Source organism: Colletotrichum costaricense (assembly GCF_030867565.1).
Source record: "Colletotrichum costaricense strain IMI 309622 chromosome Unknown Scaffold_13.1, whole genome shotgun sequence".
NCBI lineage: Eukaryota > Fungi > Ascomycota > Sordariomycetes > Glomerellales > Glomerellaceae > Colletotrichum > Colletotrichum costaricense.
In genome coordinates this window covers 728,476-747,723 of record NW_026848242.1, presented here as the reverse complement: position 1 = coordinate 747,723, position 19,248 = coordinate 728,476, and the positions used below count along the sequence as shown (strand labels likewise).

General features: G+C 53.6%; 8 protein-coding genes across 8 annotated transcripts; 2 read left to right on the top strand and 6 right to left on the bottom strand.

Annotated features, from left to right (window-relative positions):
- Positions 1 to 236: 236 nt before the first annotated feature.
- CCOS01_11688 (uncharacterized protein) lies at positions 237 to 455 on the top strand (the record flags this gene model as incomplete). The annotated part of the gene is made up of 1 exon (XM_060459840.1): positions 237 to 455. The coding sequence occupies one exon, from the start codon at positions 237 to 239 to the stop codon at positions 453 to 455; it is 219 nt and encodes a 72-aa protein (XP_060309671.1).
- A 2,007-nt stretch (positions 456 to 2,462) lies between these two features.
- On the bottom strand, positions 2,463 to 2,839 carry CCOS01_11687 (uncharacterized protein; the record flags this gene model as incomplete). The annotated part of the gene is made up of 2 exons (XM_060459839.1): positions 2,463 to 2,662; positions 2,713 to 2,839. 2 exons carry the CDS (start codon positions 2,837 to 2,839, stop codon positions 2,463 to 2,465), a joined length of 327 nt encoding a protein of 108 aa, XP_060309670.1.
- A 3,225-nt stretch (positions 2,840 to 6,064) lies between these two features.
- CCOS01_11686 (uncharacterized protein) lies at positions 6,065 to 6,547 on the top strand (the record flags this gene model as incomplete). The annotated part of the gene is made up of 1 exon (XM_060459838.1): positions 6,065 to 6,547. A coding segment is annotated over one exon (483 nt), but the record flags the coding sequence as incomplete, so codon positions are not given.
- Positions 6,548 to 7,152: 605 nt separating this feature from the next.
- Positions 7,153 to 7,893, bottom strand: CCOS01_11685 (uncharacterized protein; the record flags this gene model as incomplete). Its single annotated transcript, XM_060459837.1, has 1 exon — positions 7,153 to 7,893. The coding sequence occupies one exon, from the start codon at positions 7,891 to 7,893 to the stop codon at positions 7,153 to 7,155; it is 741 nt and encodes a 246-aa protein (XP_060309668.1).
- A 132-nt stretch (positions 7,894 to 8,025) lies between these two features.
- Positions 8,026 to 10,488, bottom strand: CCOS01_11684 (uncharacterized protein; the record flags this gene model as incomplete). The annotated part of the gene is made up of 1 exon (XM_060459836.1): positions 8,026 to 10,488. The coding sequence occupies one exon, from the start codon at positions 10,486 to 10,488 to the stop codon at positions 8,026 to 8,028; it is 2,463 nt and encodes an 820-aa protein (XP_060309667.1).
- Positions 10,489 to 11,547: 1,059 nt separating this feature from the next.
- Positions 11,548 to 13,345, bottom strand: CCOS01_11683 (GAT domain-containing protein; the record flags this gene model as incomplete). The annotated part of the gene is made up of 5 exons (XM_060459835.1): positions 11,548 to 12,528; positions 12,589 to 12,963; positions 13,025 to 13,060; positions 13,116 to 13,198; positions 13,279 to 13,345. 5 exons carry the CDS (start codon positions 13,343 to 13,345, stop codon positions 11,548 to 11,550), a joined length of 1,542 nt encoding a protein of 513 aa, XP_060309666.1.
- A 758-nt stretch (positions 13,346 to 14,103) lies between these two features.
- CCOS01_11682 (uncharacterized protein) lies at positions 14,104 to 14,262 on the bottom strand (the record flags this gene model as incomplete). The annotated part of the gene is made up of 1 exon (XM_060459834.1): positions 14,104 to 14,262. One exon carries the CDS (start codon positions 14,260 to 14,262, stop codon positions 14,104 to 14,106), a length of 159 nt encoding a protein of 52 aa, XP_060309665.1.
- Positions 14,263 to 15,785: 1,523 nt separating this feature from the next.
- CCOS01_11681 (UBX domain-containing protein) lies at positions 15,786 to 17,409 on the bottom strand (the record flags this gene model as incomplete). Its single annotated transcript, XM_060459833.1, has 2 exons — positions 15,786 to 17,210; positions 17,272 to 17,409. 2 exons carry the CDS (start codon positions 17,407 to 17,409, stop codon positions 15,786 to 15,788), a joined length of 1,563 nt encoding a protein of 520 aa, XP_060309664.1.
- Positions 17,410 to 19,248: the final 1,839 nt, after the last annotated feature.

Genomic DNA, 19,248 nt, shown 5'->3' with positions numbered 1-19,248 from the left:
TAGCTAGCCGTGTGGCGACTGCGGGACGGAAGCGACTAGAGGAACGCCGACAACGAGGAGCAGATGGCGTAGTGAAGATGAGGAGGTACCGGTGGAGGAGAGTGGTCGGATCGAGGGCCGGGATGGGCTGGATGGGGATATGATGGGGTCAACGGGGGCCCATCTACATTAACTCGCAGAAGCCGTCTGCAAGAAGAAGACAAGGTGAGGTGCAGAAGGATGCTTGCTGGGTACGTATGTACGCATGTGTATATGTATGTGTATGGGTATCCGTATGTGCGTGTATGGGGCTGATGTGTCGAGGTGTACGTACGGTACAACGCAATGTACCTTGGATCGAAATAGTATGGGGGAAGGAAACCCACGAGAATGGAGTCGCAATATTGGCCCGACGCGGACCGGCCAACTCAGATATGATGATGACAGCAGGGCAAGGCAAGGCAAGGGTTAAGTGAGACAAGACTAGTAGCCCCCGGACTTAAAAAAAAAACAGATTGGGAATGGCCAGAAAAGAACAAAAATAAGAATAAAATACGCCCAGGCGATATGATTAGACAGGATAAGGCCAAGGGAACGGGAAGAAGAGCAGATGAGGGATGGGGAACTTGGAAGGACAGACCATCTGCAGAGAGGAAGGGTGGAGGGAAGAGACTTTTCAAGGCTAACATTCGGCACGACAAAACTGGACGGGTCAGGTTTGGAAAGGAAAGCTGAGACAGGCCAGCCATTGTATCAACTACCATCCGTAACAGCTCCAGCTGACTGAGGAAAGCAGAGAGACAAGCTGGAAAGAGAAGACTCGCGCGAGTACCTGGCACACACCTCACACCTCACACCCACACTCACAGAGCTACCTCTTGGAGACACTTGCGTGTGTCAAACCGCGAAGGCGAGGGCAAGGTACTTGCTGCGATTACTAGCAGCAGAGTAGCGAGGAGAGAGCAGGTAAGGATTGGATAGTCAGTCAGTCAGTCAGTCCTGAGGCACCGGGCAGAAAGAAGACTGAGTGGATAATACATAGTAGAACATGTTTCAATTCAGTTGATCCGCCCAGAGACGAGGGCCCCTTGTAGCTTGGGTACACCGTAGGAGGGCAGGGGAGAGATATGAACGACATGACAATGGAGAAAGGGGCAGGTAACTTGTAAGGAAGGACTCGGAGGTGGCCGTGAAGGTCAGAGAAGGAGGAGACGGAGATGGATCATGGGACCGGGGTGAGGAGGGGGCTTGAATGGTGGAATGGAGCTAGCAGAAACTCGAGAAGGTACAAGTTGCATGTCTTGTCTGAGAAAAAAGCTGTCACGGCGTTCGTTTGGTTTGTGAGAGAAGAGTTGAAGACAGGACAGGTGTAAGGAGCGAGGCACGAGGTGAGGTGAGAAGTGTGAGGAAAGGGACTTGGATGGGATGAGGAGAAAGAGGAGGTCAAGGGACGTTTCGCAAGAATGTCCCAAAAGGGAAACGCAGGTTCAAGTAACATGGGAGGATCCCAGCAGGGTCTAGAAGAGGGCCCCCTGGTCAATGCGGGGGTTGAAGTAAACCGAAGATCGCTGCCGTCTAGATGCATGTGCCTCTATGTATGTGTGCATGTATGATGTAAGTGCATATGCTGCGAGAAACGTGCCTTCTTCCACTTCACCCTGACTTCCTTCCTCACTTCGAATTCTGCAGTCATCCCATACATCGCGCCCATTTTCACCCGCCGTCGTGGCGGCAGATAAGGAACCACACAACTCTGACATAATTGTGAACAAGCGTATACCTTACCTTACCGAGAACCGTACGAGATAAAATCCGTCCACAGCACCACCGGCGGGACCACACACGGGTCTTCCCACTCCACTTCGCTCCTCTAACCCGAAAGGCACCGCTTCCCTGTCGTTGGGACTGTCGTCTCCTCCCGTCTCTCGTCAAGACAAGAAATCTTCCGCTTTTTCCCTCCGGATGGAACCACGATCCCAGATGCAGGAAAGTACCGCTCCCCCACCACTTAGGTTCCCAGCATAATGGAACCCGGTTTGCCGTTTGATGGACGTGGATCAAGCCAGACAGTACGGATACACTATGGAATATACTACAGGCACACAGTCACATACCTTGAGCCTGGCTGACTCTCGCCCTCGTGCGGAAGATGAATCCCAAGTTTTTTTTTCTCTTTAGACAATGTTACGCTGCCGCGCCTAACCATCCCATCATCATTTCCCACGGTCCCGGTGGATTGGCAAGCGATGGAACTTACCGTTCGGAGCACATGGATGATGAAGAAACACATCATGGCTAGCTGCACTGAACCTTCTCCAACTACTTGAACAATATCCTCTTTTCCTTCATCCCCAACCACCCAGCTGTCATGGCTTCGGATGACGCGAAATGAGATCAGCTTGACAGTTGCCGAAAGACGCTGCTGCGTTGCAGTTCCAGAGACGACGCCCGGCTGCTTTCACCACCTGTCCCTATCTTTATTTTTAGGCAGGCCAGGAGACTTCCAACCGCGCATGCGACTCTCCTCCGGGGCATGAGAAAAGTTCAAATTTTGTCGAGATAACCGGCCGTTGTCGGCGGTTCGCAGCCTGTCGCCGTTTTATTCGGATCCCACCGGCAAGGTCAGACTCGTTCTCGGCTCTCTGTACGAAAACCTCACGAATAGGCCTGTATCGGCGGCTTTCTGGGCATGAAAATCGATGGTATGTCATGCCAGCGAGCAGAGCTTGTTACTTACTCGAGTCAACCTCATCCACACACTTGCTGCACCTGTCAACCAGCTCATAATCCAATCGCGAACCGCGCCGGAACGGACGTGCAGCTGGGTGCGGGAGACAGACTTGGCGCCGAAGCAAACCATGCAGGGGCTCACCACAAGCTTCAATCTCAGGATCCAATCGGTTGCGAAAGACGACGATAAACAAAGCTGACTTTAGGCTCAGAATGCCCATGTCAAGTCAACGGTCTCAACCCTCTTCAGACCTTCACATTGACGACTGAAGGTGACCCTTTGAACTGTGACGCTCAGATTCCCGCCGTCAAGCTAGGAGCCCCTGTTCGACAACTTCCGTGCACCCTGCGACTCTCGGCCCGCAAAGTCGTTTGGGATTGGGATGAGACTGGCTTGGAAAGGATTGGAGACTGGTTGGAGAACTGGCTGGAGAGTTGGGAACTTGGACTGAACGTCTCCTAGTGCTCCACACAACTCTGACGAACCAACCGGGAGACCCATAAACCAGAGGGGACTCTGTAATCGGCAATATTCCATTATCCGGGCTGCTGGCCAGCAAATGGATGCGATTTGCTCGTCTGGTTTTCCATCCAACTCCCTGTCCGCGTCCGTTGTCGAACAGGGACCCCCGGATCTGCTGCGCTGCACTGAATCCGGCACGCTCAGATTCTGTGCTTGAAATTTTCTTTTTCTTGTTCGATTTGTTTCTTGCCTACCTGAGGGTCACCGCTTCGATTCTGCACCGTTGCTGCGCATTCGATGCGTCGATGCGGCGCGACTCCCTAGATAAAATACACAACAAGAATGTCACCAGCAACCGGTACGGATACTACGCTATCCACATCAGCTTCGAACACGGTCCTTTACGCACGTACAACATGATGCAAATTGAGGGGCGTACAGGACGGGACGTGATGTGTGCATGCGCCGTTCAAACAGCAAACCATCGATATCCACGTCACAAGAGGGCAGATGTCAGAATATGCCGCGTCAAGTCTCTTACTGTGGTATGCTACGAGGGCATAGATAGTGGCGCCTGGCTGCACTGCAGGGCATCGCTGCGTGCCGCACTATTCATGTGCGGATAAATGTACATACATATGCATGCATATGTTGACGAGCGAACCGCATTGGGCTCGAGTCGCGACGTCGGTACCAAGGAAACGTTGACCGGCCGCATTCGACATGCATGGCGGCAGCGGCTCCCATGTCGTTTAGGTGAATTAGTGCCGCCACCAGCCCAACCACACACCAACCCAGACCTGCCAAAAGGTGAGCAATTGCTTCCTGCATACCACTAGTACAATTCCATGGGAAACTTGGGAAGGAATACATGATCAGTCACTTACGCTTGCCATCTAGCCAACGAGCCGGTGAATCAATCACACTCAAAACTGGAAACTGTCGTCGCCTGCGCCTGTCATTGCACTCGATAGTGAGACCATCGAGTGCCTGCAACTGCCCTACCTGCACTGATCAGCAATGCCGTTCCGGCCCGCGGCTGGTCATATCGTATTGTCTCGTACCATTGGTTTTCCATCCATCCTTCACGACCCGCCTCCAATAAGGAACCACAGACAGCCCGACCTTCGATGTCCGTCGGTACCGGATGACATTGACAGTTCACATATCCACGTCCATCATTCCAACATTCCAAAATTCAAACCCTCTTCTCTCGGCGGCAAACCATGGCTGGTGGCCTTAATTCCCGAACATAGTTGCGAACTCTAATTCCGGCCCGCCTACAACGATATGAAGTGGGCTTGTCAATGTCACCCACTCTCAGACTCCCCAGTCCGAGAGACTCGCTGCGATTCAACGTGTCGTTCTTCCAGAACGAACAGGACGCCTTCCCTGGTCGACGCACATAGGCTAAAGCCCGTGGACGGTGGGCGACTACACTAGCTCAGGCTGGAGGAGCGGTCGATCTCTGTTCCATCAGCCGCATCGTCTGATCTCCGCCCAAAGATTCCAGAGATGCGAGTGGTCCGTCGAACCCTTGTACAGTTCCCTGCACAGCCCGCACTAGGTTTTTCCCACGTTGCATCCTGGCCTACCAGCCCTTGACGACTTTCTTCACCAATCCTCTCATTCACCAACCGCCTCTATGGAGACTCTGCTAGGTCTTTCCTCCTTGCTTTCACCACGTCTTTGAATAAGCTAACACAGACGCGTCTACTTATCAATGATTAGTTTCCTCAGGCAAACTTCTATCCATCGAAACATCGAACCCGCTTTCCCGCAGACGCACATACCAGGCATGGTCATGATTGCCATGGTGGACTTGATTCAGGACGACCACCCGCGGCGTCGTGATCGAGCATGTAGGCCGCTCCTCCTAAGTCCTGCGTTCCGCATCCTACGTCTGGCTCTTGGCAGCCGCTGGTCCAAGCGGGGTGGAAAGGCGTTGAACTCCATCAGGCCAGCTCGCCGTCTGCTATGCCTCCCAGTCAACATCGTCGCTGCTTCTCTTTGATAGGGCGTCGTTGAAACAAGGCTGGCGCGGGAGGGTTCCGAGCACTTCCCCTTAGATGGTAGCACTACCAATGTTCAGACCAGGTCGACCTGGGATGGTCTAACGCTCTAAGGGAACGCGGTCGCCTTGAGGCGATGAAGCTATGGGACGTTAGGTAAGGAAAGGGGCCTGCACTGACCTTACAAGAGCTTCATATGCCGAGACGGGTCATGTTTGCAGCACGTCCCGTCGTCTCCAGGCGTTTCCCGCCTAGCCTTGCCCTAAAACGCCGCCATTGGTTCTCAGGAAGGGAGCCGATTGCCGATACTTGGTCAGATCAGACAGTGCTTGCGGCTTGCAGGTGAGGGGTTGTGGCTTGAAGTGCTTCAAGCGTTGCGATTGGATTGGGAGGCACTCTTCCCAGCATTTGTGCCCGTCTGCAGCTGTGCTAGTGCGTTGCGGCTCGAGGGAAACGCCTTTCTGGGCGCACGCTAGCCAACGAGCACATTTGCAGGTGGCCTTGGTGTTGGGTATGTGAGGGCACGAACGGCCGTAATCCCCATATTCGCCATCCACTTCATGCTTCGTTCTGAGAACAGGCCGCGTCGCCCAATTTTGGATGTGCCAGGCATACCTCATGCAGCAGACCGGCCTCGAACAGCTCAAGCCCGAGCCAGCGAAGCAAGACGCTCAGCTCAGCATGATGCTGTGGCACATTCAGGGCTTTCGAATCACTCGGTTCTTTCTATTTTCAAATTGCGAGACTGTCATCTGATACGCCCCCTTCGTCGACTGACCGGGCGCCGCAGAAAGAGGGGATTTTGACAGTTCGCTCGTCAACGTTGCAGTCTGATAGACCATTCCGTCCAAAGGTTACGCCTTTGAAGTATTGGGGAGAAAGTTATTCTGTCGTGTTCCATACCCGAGACAAGGGTACCAGTCGCTCGTCGGTTGTTGCCGTCCAACCCGGGGCCAGCAAAGCTCCTAAGAAGCAAAGCAGAGTTTTGTGTGGTTTCTCCCCTGCTCCTCCCTTCCCCTACTTGTCTCCTAGAAGGGAGACGAGCAGAATCCCAAATGTTACGCTGGCTTGCCCATTTCGTCCAAGTGGTTGGCTGTGGCAGTGGCTGTCAAGAGAGATGCAAGATCTCGCGATATATGGCATATACACTATCCGATTCGCTCGATGCTTTTACTCCGGGCAACGCGCCGAGACAGCCGGATACCACCGCCGACCAACCGCCGCTTGTTTTCCGAAGATGGTGGTGTGCGTGTATGTGTGTCGTGGTTGCAGCCCTTCTTCTTCCCCGGCTTCTGAGGGCTGGCTAGTAATACGATTTGTCACGCGGAAAGGCCAATATCCTCCGTGTGTCCCGTATCCTTGAGGACGCTATCCCGTACTATGGTTGATACGACCGCTCACCCCCGGGGGCGCGAGGGGCGAGAGCCGATAAATCCGGTGAAGTGTATGTGTGTGTATGTGTGCCGGCCGGCCGTCAGCCAACGGAGGGCAGGGCTTGGGGGTTGCCCTTCGAGACGGTTTGCTTCCGTTTTCACCGTTTGGTAGATTGGAGGGGATTTGAAGAGCAGTGCCTGCTGTTGACAATCTGGGCCTTTCAGTGGTCTTTTGAGATTTGTGAACGGGCAAAAGGATCGTTGTGTGTTTGGGGCTGGGACAACGAGATTTTTCTTCACACTGCCTACTGAAGGCATTTTCTTTCGCTCTCCCAGCACATACGACCATACCCATTGGAAAACTCGGGATCCCGTCCGCTCTCCCATAGATAAGCCAGTGAGGGCCGGACTAGTAGTTGGGTCGGTGACGACCAGCGAATACCTGGTGTTGTATGTTTTTGCCTTTTCGTCATGTTAATTGACTTTGGTTACCATCCTTGCTTTCTTTTCGTTTGTCTTCTTTCAAACGTGCCCGTGGCTGGTTGCTCATCTCCCGTGTACGTCTTTTTGTTGCAAGTCTCAGGTTGCCTCAAGACTAGATGAAGGCGTATTCCTGCATGGGCAGGTCCATTATTTGCCACATTCCCTTCACCTTATCCAACACTCTGTACGAAGTTGGGTCGGCAGATTCCGTGTTTGAGGCTATTCCCAGATCACCAGCGTCGGGTGTAGAGGGTGAGTGCTCAGGTTCCTTCCCCTTGCCGCCTACCATAAAATCATGAGTGTCAGATGTAACAGGCTTCTGTTCAGATTCCTTTCCTTTGCCGCCGATTATGAGTTGCTCTTCATCGACAGCGGCGCTCTGCTTCCCATGGCTCTCTGACTTGGCCTTCTCCACCGGTTCAACCACCAAGCAGATACTCATACTTCTGATATCAGGACGAGGCAGCACTTCCCAGTCTGAGTTGAAGACGGGAGCAACGAGGCATGGTCCATCCACGTCGAAGATCGATATGAGCTGCTGCGTCCGAGCTTGCTCTGCCTCTGCCGTGAAGAGGTCTCGCTTGAGAGCTTCTGCGAACCAAGCCAGACTGGACGGGACGATCCTGGTTTCGTGATCCTCGAGGGCGTCGAATTTCCCTTCGAGGCCAGAACTGTAGAGCGTTGCCAGGAATCGTCGCTGGATTTGCCGTTGGGTAATGTTATCTGGAACTTCGCCATCATTCTGCCGACTTGGGCCTTCCCCTGGATCGCGGCTCGGCCTAGGATCCACTCCCACCAGCGGGACATTGGAAGCGCAATTATACCTGGCGACGAAGAGGACGCCCTCATGCATGATCTGGTCCACGATCCAGGCTTGATAATAGCCGCCGCCTCGATCCTTATCCAGCTGAAGCGTTCGGAAAGGGTCCACAAGAACGTCTTCGTGTGAAAAACCTGCTCACCCACTAAGTCTGGCATCTCTGGCCTACGTGTATAGACGGCATCCGTGCAAATCGATTGCCATATGCTGTTCGCGGAGGTCGTGCAAGTATCGCAAGATGGCGAAGAAGATCTCCGCCACGATCTTCTGCATCTCGGGCTCCGCTTCTACGCGGTAGGCGTCAAGGTATGCTTTGACCTGGACCCCCCTCGCATCTAGGCCTTCCCAAACACTCGAGTCAGCAGCGATGACACCATGGTGAAAGATTTCCGATTTCGCCCGGTCTCTGACGTAGTTCTTTGAGAAATGTTGGGTAATTAAACCCTTTCGCCTAGCGAATTCATCGACGGATTCCTCCTTTTGAGGGTCCATGATGATGCGCAAGCACTTCATCCTATGCCAGATCTCGGCGAATTGGTATTTCAGAGGGCTGAGATCGAGAGTATCGTCGACTGTCCAGAGATATGCACACAGATGGAGTCCTTTCCTCTTACCCCCAAAACTATGTTTGTACACGGCAGGGTTGACGAGCTTGCCGTCTTGTACTGCGTAGCTACTGATCCCTTTGGAGTCCGTGTCAAAAGGTGACAGAAGGCTCCCCACGCGGCGATCCATAGAAGGGTCTGGCTCTCCGTCTTCGTCGCCAGGGAAGTCATAGACCTCAGGCACCAGGAGGGACGTGTCTCCATTCAGCAGCGTGATGGCCAAAATACCGATTCGAAGCGAATCACATTCCTTCGCTACTCTCATAGGGTCTAAGCGAATCTCGTAACTGCACATGTTTGCCAGGATAGTCAAACGATCCTGAACATCGCGACAGTGACGACTCTTCAGCAGCGTCAGAGCCGTGGCGGCGTTCACCTTTTGACGGCCACCGTAGACTTTGCCTCCGTACACGTGGACACCGGCCACATGCTGGCGCACTGTGATCTTTGGATGAAGGGACTCGGCGACGGAGAGGATCGGGATGGCATTCTTGCCGGTGTTGGTTCGAATCAGAGCTTGCCCCATAACCTGAAAACGTTGTTCCAGCAGAGACTTGCAGGTTTCGACGAGGACCCTAAAGAGGTCTACAGGAATGCAGATAATCTTTGACTTGAGAGTTCGCCTCTCCGAGTCCAGTGGATGTCGAGGAGTTGAATACTTCTTCTGATCGGCACGAAGCTTGGACGTGTAGACAACACCGGGACCTCGTCTGAACACAAGAACCAAGCCGTCGCCGGCACTGATCGCTTCTTGAATAACCCACGCTCGTGTGTACCATTTGTCTGCTTGGACCATGTACAAGAAATCCAAAGCATACTGGAACAGCTGTGGACGGAGGCTCAAATAACGCAGTTCTTCAGTTTCGTGGTCTATCAAGAATTGAACCGCGCTCATCTCAGTCTTGCTGATAGTTGATTCGTGTAGGCCAGCTGTAACGATAGCCCTGTTGTAGACTATGTCCAGTGCCTGTACCCCGAGTCGCTGGTACGCCTTGTCTTCCTCTGAACCATCTTCTTTCGGTTGCGGAAGGCATTCCTGGTCGATCCAAATCATGCGAAGCCCGGCGGAATTAGCAAAGTCGACAGCACGGTCGAGAACATCGTCAAGTGCCCGAGCAGCACGTGGCTTACCGTTGAGATCTCGGACCTTTGATTCGATGATAGGAGGAACGTTGTTTCCATACTCGTCTTTGATTTCCTCAGGCCAGCAGTACGATACTGCAACATAATGGACACATACGTCGACGCTGCTTGGCCGTTCCGTGACGAGATGCGGAAACTCGTCCGCTGGTTTGAAAAGGCGGAAGTTCCGCGTCTTTTTGTCGTGGGGAAACGTGGGTAGCTTCGAGCATATTCTGCATTCGAAGACGTCTTCATCTTCGTCTGTGTTGGCAACAGAGGGCCCGGATTCTGCTGAAATTGGTGCGTTGCCAGACTCGCCGTCACTCATCAATGACAGACGGATGGCCTCTTGAAGCTCTGGATCATCCATGTTCTCGTCTTCGGGGGTCTTTTTACATGCTGTAGATGATCCAGCAATCAGGCTCGAAGGATCCGCCGTAATCGGTCCGTCGCTGGATTCATCGTCACTCATCAACGACATGCGAATGGCCTCTTGAAGATCTGGATCGTCCATGTCGTCGTCTTCTGGAGGATGCTCAAATGCCGCAGCTGGCCCGGCTTCCGAGTGCGGTTGCTTCAAAGATGAGATGATTGCTTGCTTGAACATGGGATCTTCGTCGCCATCTCCAAGGGTTTGTGGTGCAACAGATGAATCATGACCGGAACTCGTCGGCATGAACTTGGGAGGCCTCTCGAAGATCGCGGTGTTTTCGCTGGTCTTGCCTGTCTTCGAGTCGCCCTCGTCCGCGTCGGCGGTGTCATCATACACTAGGAACTTGATATCCCGATAAGCCCAAGTCTGTGCCTTGACACGTTGTACCTGAAACTTCCAAAGCCCTTGGACCTTTTCGAGTTCCCCAGGCCTGATAGCCGACGTATTGTGGCCCGTATCGTCTTGCATGTTGTCCGTTCGGTGATGTAGTCGGGGATTACTGTGCCCTCTGAATCTTCTTGTGAATGGTGATAAGTAGACTCGGCTGATCAGCAGAAAGGAGGGGGCCAAGAGTTTATACTCATCTGAGTAGACAAGTACATCACCTTCTGAAGCAGTGGTGTAGGATAGCCTGTCGTCACGACGGAAATTAGATGCTTATTGTAAGCTTGGCTGCAGAAGCTGAGAGTAATCCTTCGTTGAGCGAGGCAAGGCCGCTCAACTGCAGTGTAGCAGTCAGCGTCGCATTGAGGCAGGAAGGCCGTATACAGTATTGGGGGAATGGAAGTGGAGTACCAGGACTTACACCCTTGGGTGATGGCTCTCATGGCATTCCTCCGCAAAGTATACCGGGGTGAATGAAGACTCGAGTGCGTCGAGCTAGATAGCCGTGGCATCGCTCTCGTTTCTACAGTCGCGTTAGTGCCATGCCGATCGCTGCGTCTCAGGGGCATCTTATTTCTCTCAACAGCTACGAAGACCTTGCTGTCCTGGCTGGACCGTGAGCCAAAAAACAATCGGAGGGGCGCAGAGATAATCTGTGACGTTCTGTAGGAGGGGGAACGAGAGGAAAATGGCGAAGTGTGGACCACATGTTCGGAACCACGTTGGAGACTGCCTACAACTTAGTACGTAGCGAAACGTCTTTTTCTGATCCCACTTTCCCTCTCGACAGCACCAGAAGCAGCTCTCCCTGTACCATTGCCTCATCACTTCCTCTGGTCAATGGCGACGACAAAAGAGCATTGTCACTTCCCTGATGATAAAAAGGTCTGATTTCATAGAGGTAAACTCGTAAGCCAGGCGCCGTGCTTTGCTAATGCCTATAATCGACAACTGTGTTCGCTCATCAAGAGCGGCAAATTTCATCTGCCTTGGGTGAAATGAGAACACCACCACAAGATACCCAATTTCTCCCTTGCGAGAACTCTAAAGCAATATGCGCAGGGAAAACACCCCCCTTTTCTGATCAACAAAACATGGCAGGATACATCACCTCCTCACTGAATCGAGCTTCCGCCACCCAATCTAGTACCTGTACACCGGGTCCTTCTTCTTGGAACTCTTCGGGGTTGATTCGTAAAGGTCATCATCCGAGTCCTCATGCAGTGTCTCTTGCCTGTTCCTGAGGTCGACAGTCTGAATCGGGTTACCGCTGAGGGGTCCAGGCGTAGTGGCTTCGTCGGCGCCATGCATCGTGATTTTGCCAAGAGCGCTGTCTTGTCTTCCAAGGTAGCTTGGAGTGGGGTTGAAGCCTGGATGGAATGGCTCATGAGCCAGCCGCGGCTCCTCGCCCGGTAGTTCCACCGCACCACCGGACCCTCCGGGTCTGCTCGATGAAGAGTAGTGGATCTCCGGCTGGGGGTCTCTGAATGGGTCCTCGGCCCCGTATTGCGGTTGCGCTTTCGGGGGCGGTCCCGGGGGTGGGGCGAAGGTTTCTGATGCCTTGCCCTTTCCGCTTCCTTCGGACGGCCTTGTCGGCAGAGGAGGGGTCGAACTAGAAGATGACGACTGGGCCTGGGCTTGCGCCCATTCTTGGGTCCGACTCGCTTGCTGAGACTCAGCCGTCTGGGGGCTCACGGGGCTAGCATTATCTGACCTCGGGTCAATTCCGAGCTGCTTCCGAGCGCCCAGAACGGCTCTCTGATGCTGGTTGAGCGCTGATTGTAGTTGCTCGTTCGTATCAATCAGGTGCTCCATAGTCTCATTGTCGGGAGACGGGTTTTCGGCAGTCATGTACAATTGTATACTTCTCGAAGCACTCTGGCATCTGTCCGCGAACTCCTTGATCAGGTCATTGTTGATGACCTCCTGGGGAGGGGTGTTGACGACAACCTGAGAAAGTAACTTTGCAGATGTTCTCGCCTCCTCTAACCTACTTGCAAGCTCAACGGGGGTAGGCAAGCTTCGATTGGTGTGATTTCTTGCAAAATAATTCTGCGAGTGAGGATTGAATGGCGGCGCATTCATAGTCCGAGGATCGGGGCCAGCCATAGACTGTCTGGGATTCTATGGGGATATGTCAGTTCGGTAAGGACGGAATCGACTGCTTTTTTTAGGAGCCCTTACGCCATATTGCTTGTAGCTTCGTTCCTTTTCCTTCTTCCACATGGAGATCAACTCGCCCAGACCCTGATCGTCAAACTTGGTAGCCTCGAAAGTATCCAATGTCTCGGATAGCATCTGTCTGACACTGGGATCGTGCGTAGTACGGTATAACTCCTTGACGGTATCGGCGAACTTCTTGTCCATATTCCGCGTGAACGTGGGGCCGGGATTGTCGGTAAGGATGCGAATCAGCATGATGGCATTGTACTGCCACGAGGCTTTGGCGTGGTTATCCTTGGCTAGGTATTTCCGGATGATGCGCGCGCATTCGGCGGCCGCGGCCGGAGAAGACTCAGCGGCATCGACAATGGGCGGGAGGTAGAGGACTTCGTCACCCTGTATATTCTATTAGCAGGAAGCTCACCGCGAGCACAAATTGTCGCGACTAAGCATATACCTGAGCATTGGGGCCTCCAGATTCGCAAAATTGTTTCTGAGCACTACGTCAGCTGTGATCATTGGCGTAGGGAAGGCCAGGTCTTGCATACCACGCTACGCGCAGCCGTAGCTTCGGGCGTCTCGTTCTGCGGGTCTACTGGCGATGCCGACACTTGGCTGGATCCACTGAAGTCTTGCGGGGAGAGATATCGATCAGCACTTCCTTCGGGATCACTCTAGATGGAGTTAGGGTGTATGGTGGTTTCTACTCACTATTCGTCGTTCGCTTCTTGAGCGTACTCATCATCCGATTCACACTAAGCCCCTTCATGGCCTTCATCTTTGCGGTCGCGGAACCTGCGGACGGAGGAGCGCTGAGCCGCGAGGGGACGAGAGACTTGCGTCGGAAGCACGGATCTAGGGGTCCTATGACGGACAAAGGGGGAAAGCGCCCGAGTCGAAGCGGAGTGGTCGGATGTCCAGAAGAGACGCTGATATGAACGTCGCAAGATATCGCAAAGCGGCCGTGAACGACTGAAGTGAATGGACGATGGGCGGATTGTCTGTGGAAAAGAGTTAAGGTTCGGTGAATGGAATGACAGCAATGCGGGAAGCTGTGCGCGTATGTTTCGGGGGGCAAGCGGCGGGAGTTTGGAAGAAATAGGTACGGATGCGCAGGGCCTAGTTGAGCTGCAGCCTGGAAGTGACGCTCGGAGGGGAAGGGTAAGACAAGGTCGGACGGGCCAGACGAACTGGGGGTTATTTTAAATTAAACCTCAGCCCGGCGTCCCGCTGGTCCACCGTCCACGGGGTCCTTTTAAGCGTGTGCTGTAATGGTGCGTAGTGCGGTATCTGGTCTGTTGGACCGTTGGAAAAGTTTTGGCGGGGTGATTGGAACGCCCCAAGTATCGAGCGTCTCGGCGTGTGAGAGGAGGGAGACGGCGGCGCCTGGCAAGGGTTCGAGTCGAGTGGGCTTGTCTGCGCCTCTCCGAGTGCGTGGTGCGAGGAGAGTTCCTGACCGCGGTACGGAGTCGAGGTCACGTAGCGGCGGCGGTAGTCTGTGGCCTTGCGAATGCCGGACGTTGCCGGTGGCTTTGATTAACCTTGATACTCTGCTGGTAGCGCTTCTTGGAGATCTATCTCGCGGAGGATGGCGCAAATGAGTGTGGCTGTTCGTCGGTTTGTTTTCGGGCCTGGGCAGATGCTTCGTTTGTTAAGAGGGGGGAAAAGCCAAGGAGCCTTTTTGTTTATTGGCATTTGGTGTTAACGAGGAAGGATAATCATGGACGAAGGGGAGATATCAGTGTTTCTAGCAAGTTGTTAGAGACCCTTGCAATCTTGTCATTGTTGGTTGGAGCGAATCATGTCAGATCAGGATGAAGGTAAGTATGCGAACGACGAGAAGCAACGAAAGGCGGTGGAAAGGGTCCTCGATTTGCGTTGGGCCGATGAAGGTATGCTCGTCGCCCCTTTTGCTGCGGCGAGTTGTTCAGACCAGGTACGAGTGTCGCGGCGTTGATTCTGGAGCAGGCATGACGACGACTTGGATGGCAAAAAGTGATGCGCCAGAGGCCCAGAGCCCCCAGAGAGGACGGCAGTGCCCGGGGAGACCTTGCACCGATCTCCAGTACGTATCTCACAACTCGTTGGTGGTGGGGACCTCGAAAGTTTGGTTTTGGGTCTTTCCTCCTCTGTATCCGCCCAGACGGGAGTAATCCTCCTCATCAGATCCTATCCATCTGTGTCTTTCTCAGGTTATTCGGACCTTACCTTACCCGAGACGAATTTTCAAGACTTTAGCATTCTTAGCATAGCTGCCACATGTGCTTCAAATCTACACAACCCATCACGCTTTACTGGAATGTTTATTCATCCTCCTTCTTTTTGGTTTGGGTTCTACTTTATTTGGAGAGGACCACGTCAAAAATTGGGGGTCGCATTGACTAGAGACATCCCCCCATTTTGACGTATGCAGGCAGGTACGACGGTCCAGTCTACGTTCATGCCATAATTCAGGGTCTTCCTCCCGCACATGATCGGATGGCAAATCTGCTCCTTCAACAATACAGCAACTCGTATTAACATAAACCTCGAGCTAGACAAACAACCTGTCTTGATGTTGTTGTTTTTCATCGCGATTAAAATCCGACCATGATGATCAGCCCTCTTCTTCACTTCGCAGCCGAGCTACACAAACTTTCAACTGCCAAACCCCACGGCCCGGCAAGCCAAGTATTGGTCTGCACAGCCTCACTCATCCACGCAAGCAGCAACATCCTCAACACGTACGTGTATGGCCAAACAGCGCCACGGGACCTGCCACCTACATCGCGTGCGGTGTACATTACACACTTTTCCCTTCGGCCTCCCGTCGTCTGGTGGGGAACTCCCAAGACGCCAGACAAAAGGGGCCACGCAAATCAACCCCTCTTTAGCATTCACTTACAGATACCTGGGGTGAGATATGTACATCATCAGGTTGCCTCCCGCGCCAATGTCGTTACCCTCTTTTGAACTTCACGGCCTCGTGCCGATGGGCTACCTTGGCTTGCCCAAGATGGACAGACGGCTCCCGCGGCTAGCTTTAGGCGATAAGAAGCTATTGTATCCTGCAGCTTGCTGACAACGTTCTTCAATGCTCGCGACAATGTCTGGAATGGTTGCTATTGGGTGCCCGCTCACTGCGCGTACAAAATGGCGCGGTTTTCTACTAATGCTTGCTCTGCCTTGCGCCATCCTACACTTGCTTGATCAGATGCCCTGGGTCGTACCATCTCCATCTACGACGAGTATTCTTCGCCGGAGTCTGACTCGCCGTCGGCCGACACTTCCTCCACGATCAGATTCCCTGACCGCCCAATATTCTGTCCCATCGTTTCCTCCTTGCTGGGTTCGTACACCACCCGGGGCATCACAGATGCAATGCGGAACTGATACTCGTGCTCGTAGCCCTCGGGTTTGACAGCCGCCTTCTCTGACACTTCCTCTGATGCCGTCAACACATCGTAACACTCCACGAAAGCGTATAGCGTTTCCATCGTTGTGTCGTTGCGGAACCGGCGCACGATTCTTCCAGCCCCAGACGACTCGGGCATCTTCAGCGCAATCCGTACCACATCCTTGTTGCTGGCTGGTGGCTCGTCTTCCATAGTCGTCGCCCGCCAGCGCTTCCACTTATCGCCAAGCTCCTCGCGCCTCGCTGCAGCTTCGGCTTCTTCTTCGGCTTTGCGTGCAGCTTCTGCCGCAGCCTTTTCCGCCTCGCGCCGCTGTCGCGCTCTCTCCCTGTCCTTGGCCAACGATCGTTCGTAGGCCGTATCTTGCTCAGTTCGCAGACTGCGTGCCACCTCTTGTGCTGTCCTCTCTGCTCGGACACCTGCTAGATCTGGTGCGTATTTGTTGATGGCGGTCTGAGCTTCCGCAAGGTACGCAGTAGCCGGCATCGGGCCAGCAAGCCGCTTGATGATGCTCATTCTAGTGCTTCCTTCCTTGGGCGTGAGGCAGATGATCGCCGAAAATGGGTACTTTGTGCAGTTGTATTCCTGGGCGACCTGGTACGCTTCAGAGTCCAGGATGTTGCCGCCCCACAAGATAACATTGTTCGCCGGGTCATTGATGAAGCTGACAACATCCGGGTTCAATAAAGTTTCCCTCGTGAAAGATTCGGTATCGTCGTGTTCGGGCGACATGAGAACAACAAGTAAGAACTTGAGGTCCTTCTTGGCCAGGTCTTGTGCCTGGGCAATACCGCCCTCGAACCAGGGCAATTCGGTGCTTCCATATTCTTCCTCGAATTCACGCTTGAAACGTGCGGCCGTGTCTCGGGGCATGAGCATCCGGCGCCCATTGGTACTCCGCAGTCCATTCCCCGGCCCGCTCGTGATGGCCCGTGGCCGGATCTGTCGGGGAAGAAAACTGAGCAGGTAGAAGACGGTCCGAAACACCTTAGATGCGATGCTGTAACCGATGCTGAAGGGTGCCAGGAGCAACCCGATCAGGAATGGTGGACGGTGGACTGTATTCGGTTGAGGAACGATTCGCGGCGCGGGGTCGGGTCGATCTCTCCGAGGAGCCGGTGGACGAGCTGCAGAGGCAAGCAGACTCTCTTGAAGGTTCTCGTGCCGCGCTTCTGTCCGGGGGATGTCCTGTGCCATTGCCTCTGCGACAGGATCAGGGCCTTCGCCGTCGAAGAACTTGGCGATGGCGATCTGTACCCAGATCAGTCAGTATAATTCACAAGCTGGCCAGTGCCGCGTTGCAAAAGTTTACCTGGACGTTCCATTGCGATCGCTGCAACAGCGGTATCGCATCCTTGAGCTCCTGATTTGTGACACTTGTGTATTGCTGGAGGGACTCTTGCTGACTTGCAGACAGCTGTCCCAAATCTACGTCTCCGCTCTCCGCCATGCTGTCGTTGGGTGCTGCACACAAGTCAAGATTGGCGAGTATGTCGAAGCGACGATGGGTATAGTCCAAAGGCAGATTCAGTGGTCCATGGAAATAGGTGAATGCGCAGGTTGACGTTGTGAAAGGAGTCAGGCCTAGGGCGGAAGTGGGCTGGTCACAGCGAAGAGCAACGTGGCTAAGCAAGGCAGCGGAGAAGGACCCTTCCGCGGTAGTTGCAGCAGCCTGCCAAAGTCGTGATAAATTGGCAAAGGTCGGCTATTTGACCGTGAAATAAGAAAAATAATACAGCTGGATGCGTGGGAGAGACAGAGGAGCAAGTTCAAGAATCAAAGGAGCGGCTTTGGGCTTTGATGCAGCTCATTGACGAGAGGCTGGATGCGTTGGTAGCAAATGACCGGGTGTCTGAGATAGTCCGCTAGTCGCAGCTGATTGTCGAGAGTGTCTTGCCCGGTGACGACACTTGTCCGTGGGCGGAGTGCGGATGTTCAAGGGCTTGGCAAGGTACATGAAGTAAGGTACGGTACGGAGTACCTACTGCTGGCGTCTGCGCGACGAATCGCGTTCGTGACGCCATAAAGAGTATGTTTTATCGCTTATCTGGACACATGGCAATTGCATCTGTCCGATGAGGGGAGACGTGTCGGATAGGTACATAGCCCCGCTGCGATGTGAAGGATGAGTGGACACCTACATGATCTTTCCTCAGCTACAAACACTACGGGGAAGTGCTAGAATTCCTAGAAATCATCAGGATATCTAATAGATGATACGGATAGCGTTTTCCATAATGTGCCTTGTATCCTTAATTGACGTGACTTGCTACCTACCTGGGATGAACATGAATGCCAATACGGCTATCATTCCCACATCAAGTATCGATTTTCACGAGGCTGGGTAACAGCAAGCCAGTATTCATGCAATGTATATGAGCTGAGTCGTGTGAGAGTGACATCCACCTCATTATGCACCAAGTGAAGGCCGCTTCGACCTAGATGTTATTATCGCTCGGATATTGTGATAATGACATACTTTCACGGCCAAATCCAGCACGTTTACCCACGAATGTTGATTAATAGTGCGAGAGCATTGACTTTAAGCGGTTTTCATGTCGCGAGGGTGTGTCACTGTCCCCCCTCTCAGTACCTACTGGACACAACCTACGCTGTAAGTTGGTTTGACTTGGTTGGTTCCATTCCCACCACGCCTAACCTCCGCTCGCACCGCCACCTCCCGCTCCTGTGTAGGTTTGGGTATTCCCTGGCCGCGCGGTAGCAAATCTGACCTCTCTGTCTTCCCACCCACATAAACCGCCTACCTCACTGGACTGCTCCGCCGCCCGTCGCGCCGTTGTCGCCGGTCCCTGTTTTTCCCTCTGTCCTTCCTGGTCCCTCCCGCCTTTCCTGCGCTGGGCTGCATATCCGTACGCATCCTTCCAAGAAAAGATACGGTGCGCGCATCGGTGCTTTACTTCTACCTTGCCTTAACTAAGGTACTATCTCGACACGACCTTATTCCGACTTCATTCCGTTGCCTTGCATCATCCGCCAAATTCATCTGCCGTCAACCTCGACCCTCGCCTGGTGCACGGCATCGTGTCCATGATCGAGACACCTACCCCACCAAACGTGTTCGAGCCATGGCAAATGTCTGCAAGGATCAAGTGCGTCTGCCCAAAAATGTCCTCTGCCCCCAGTCCGGCTTCGCGCCAGGCCCCACGCGAGCTCCAGTCCTCCTTCTCTGCCCGCCTTTGTCTTCTCTCCACCCCGCTCAGACAGCCCAAGTCCTGAATTCCCCCCCGTCCACACCCAGCGCGCGCGCGTCCATACCATGAAAACGACC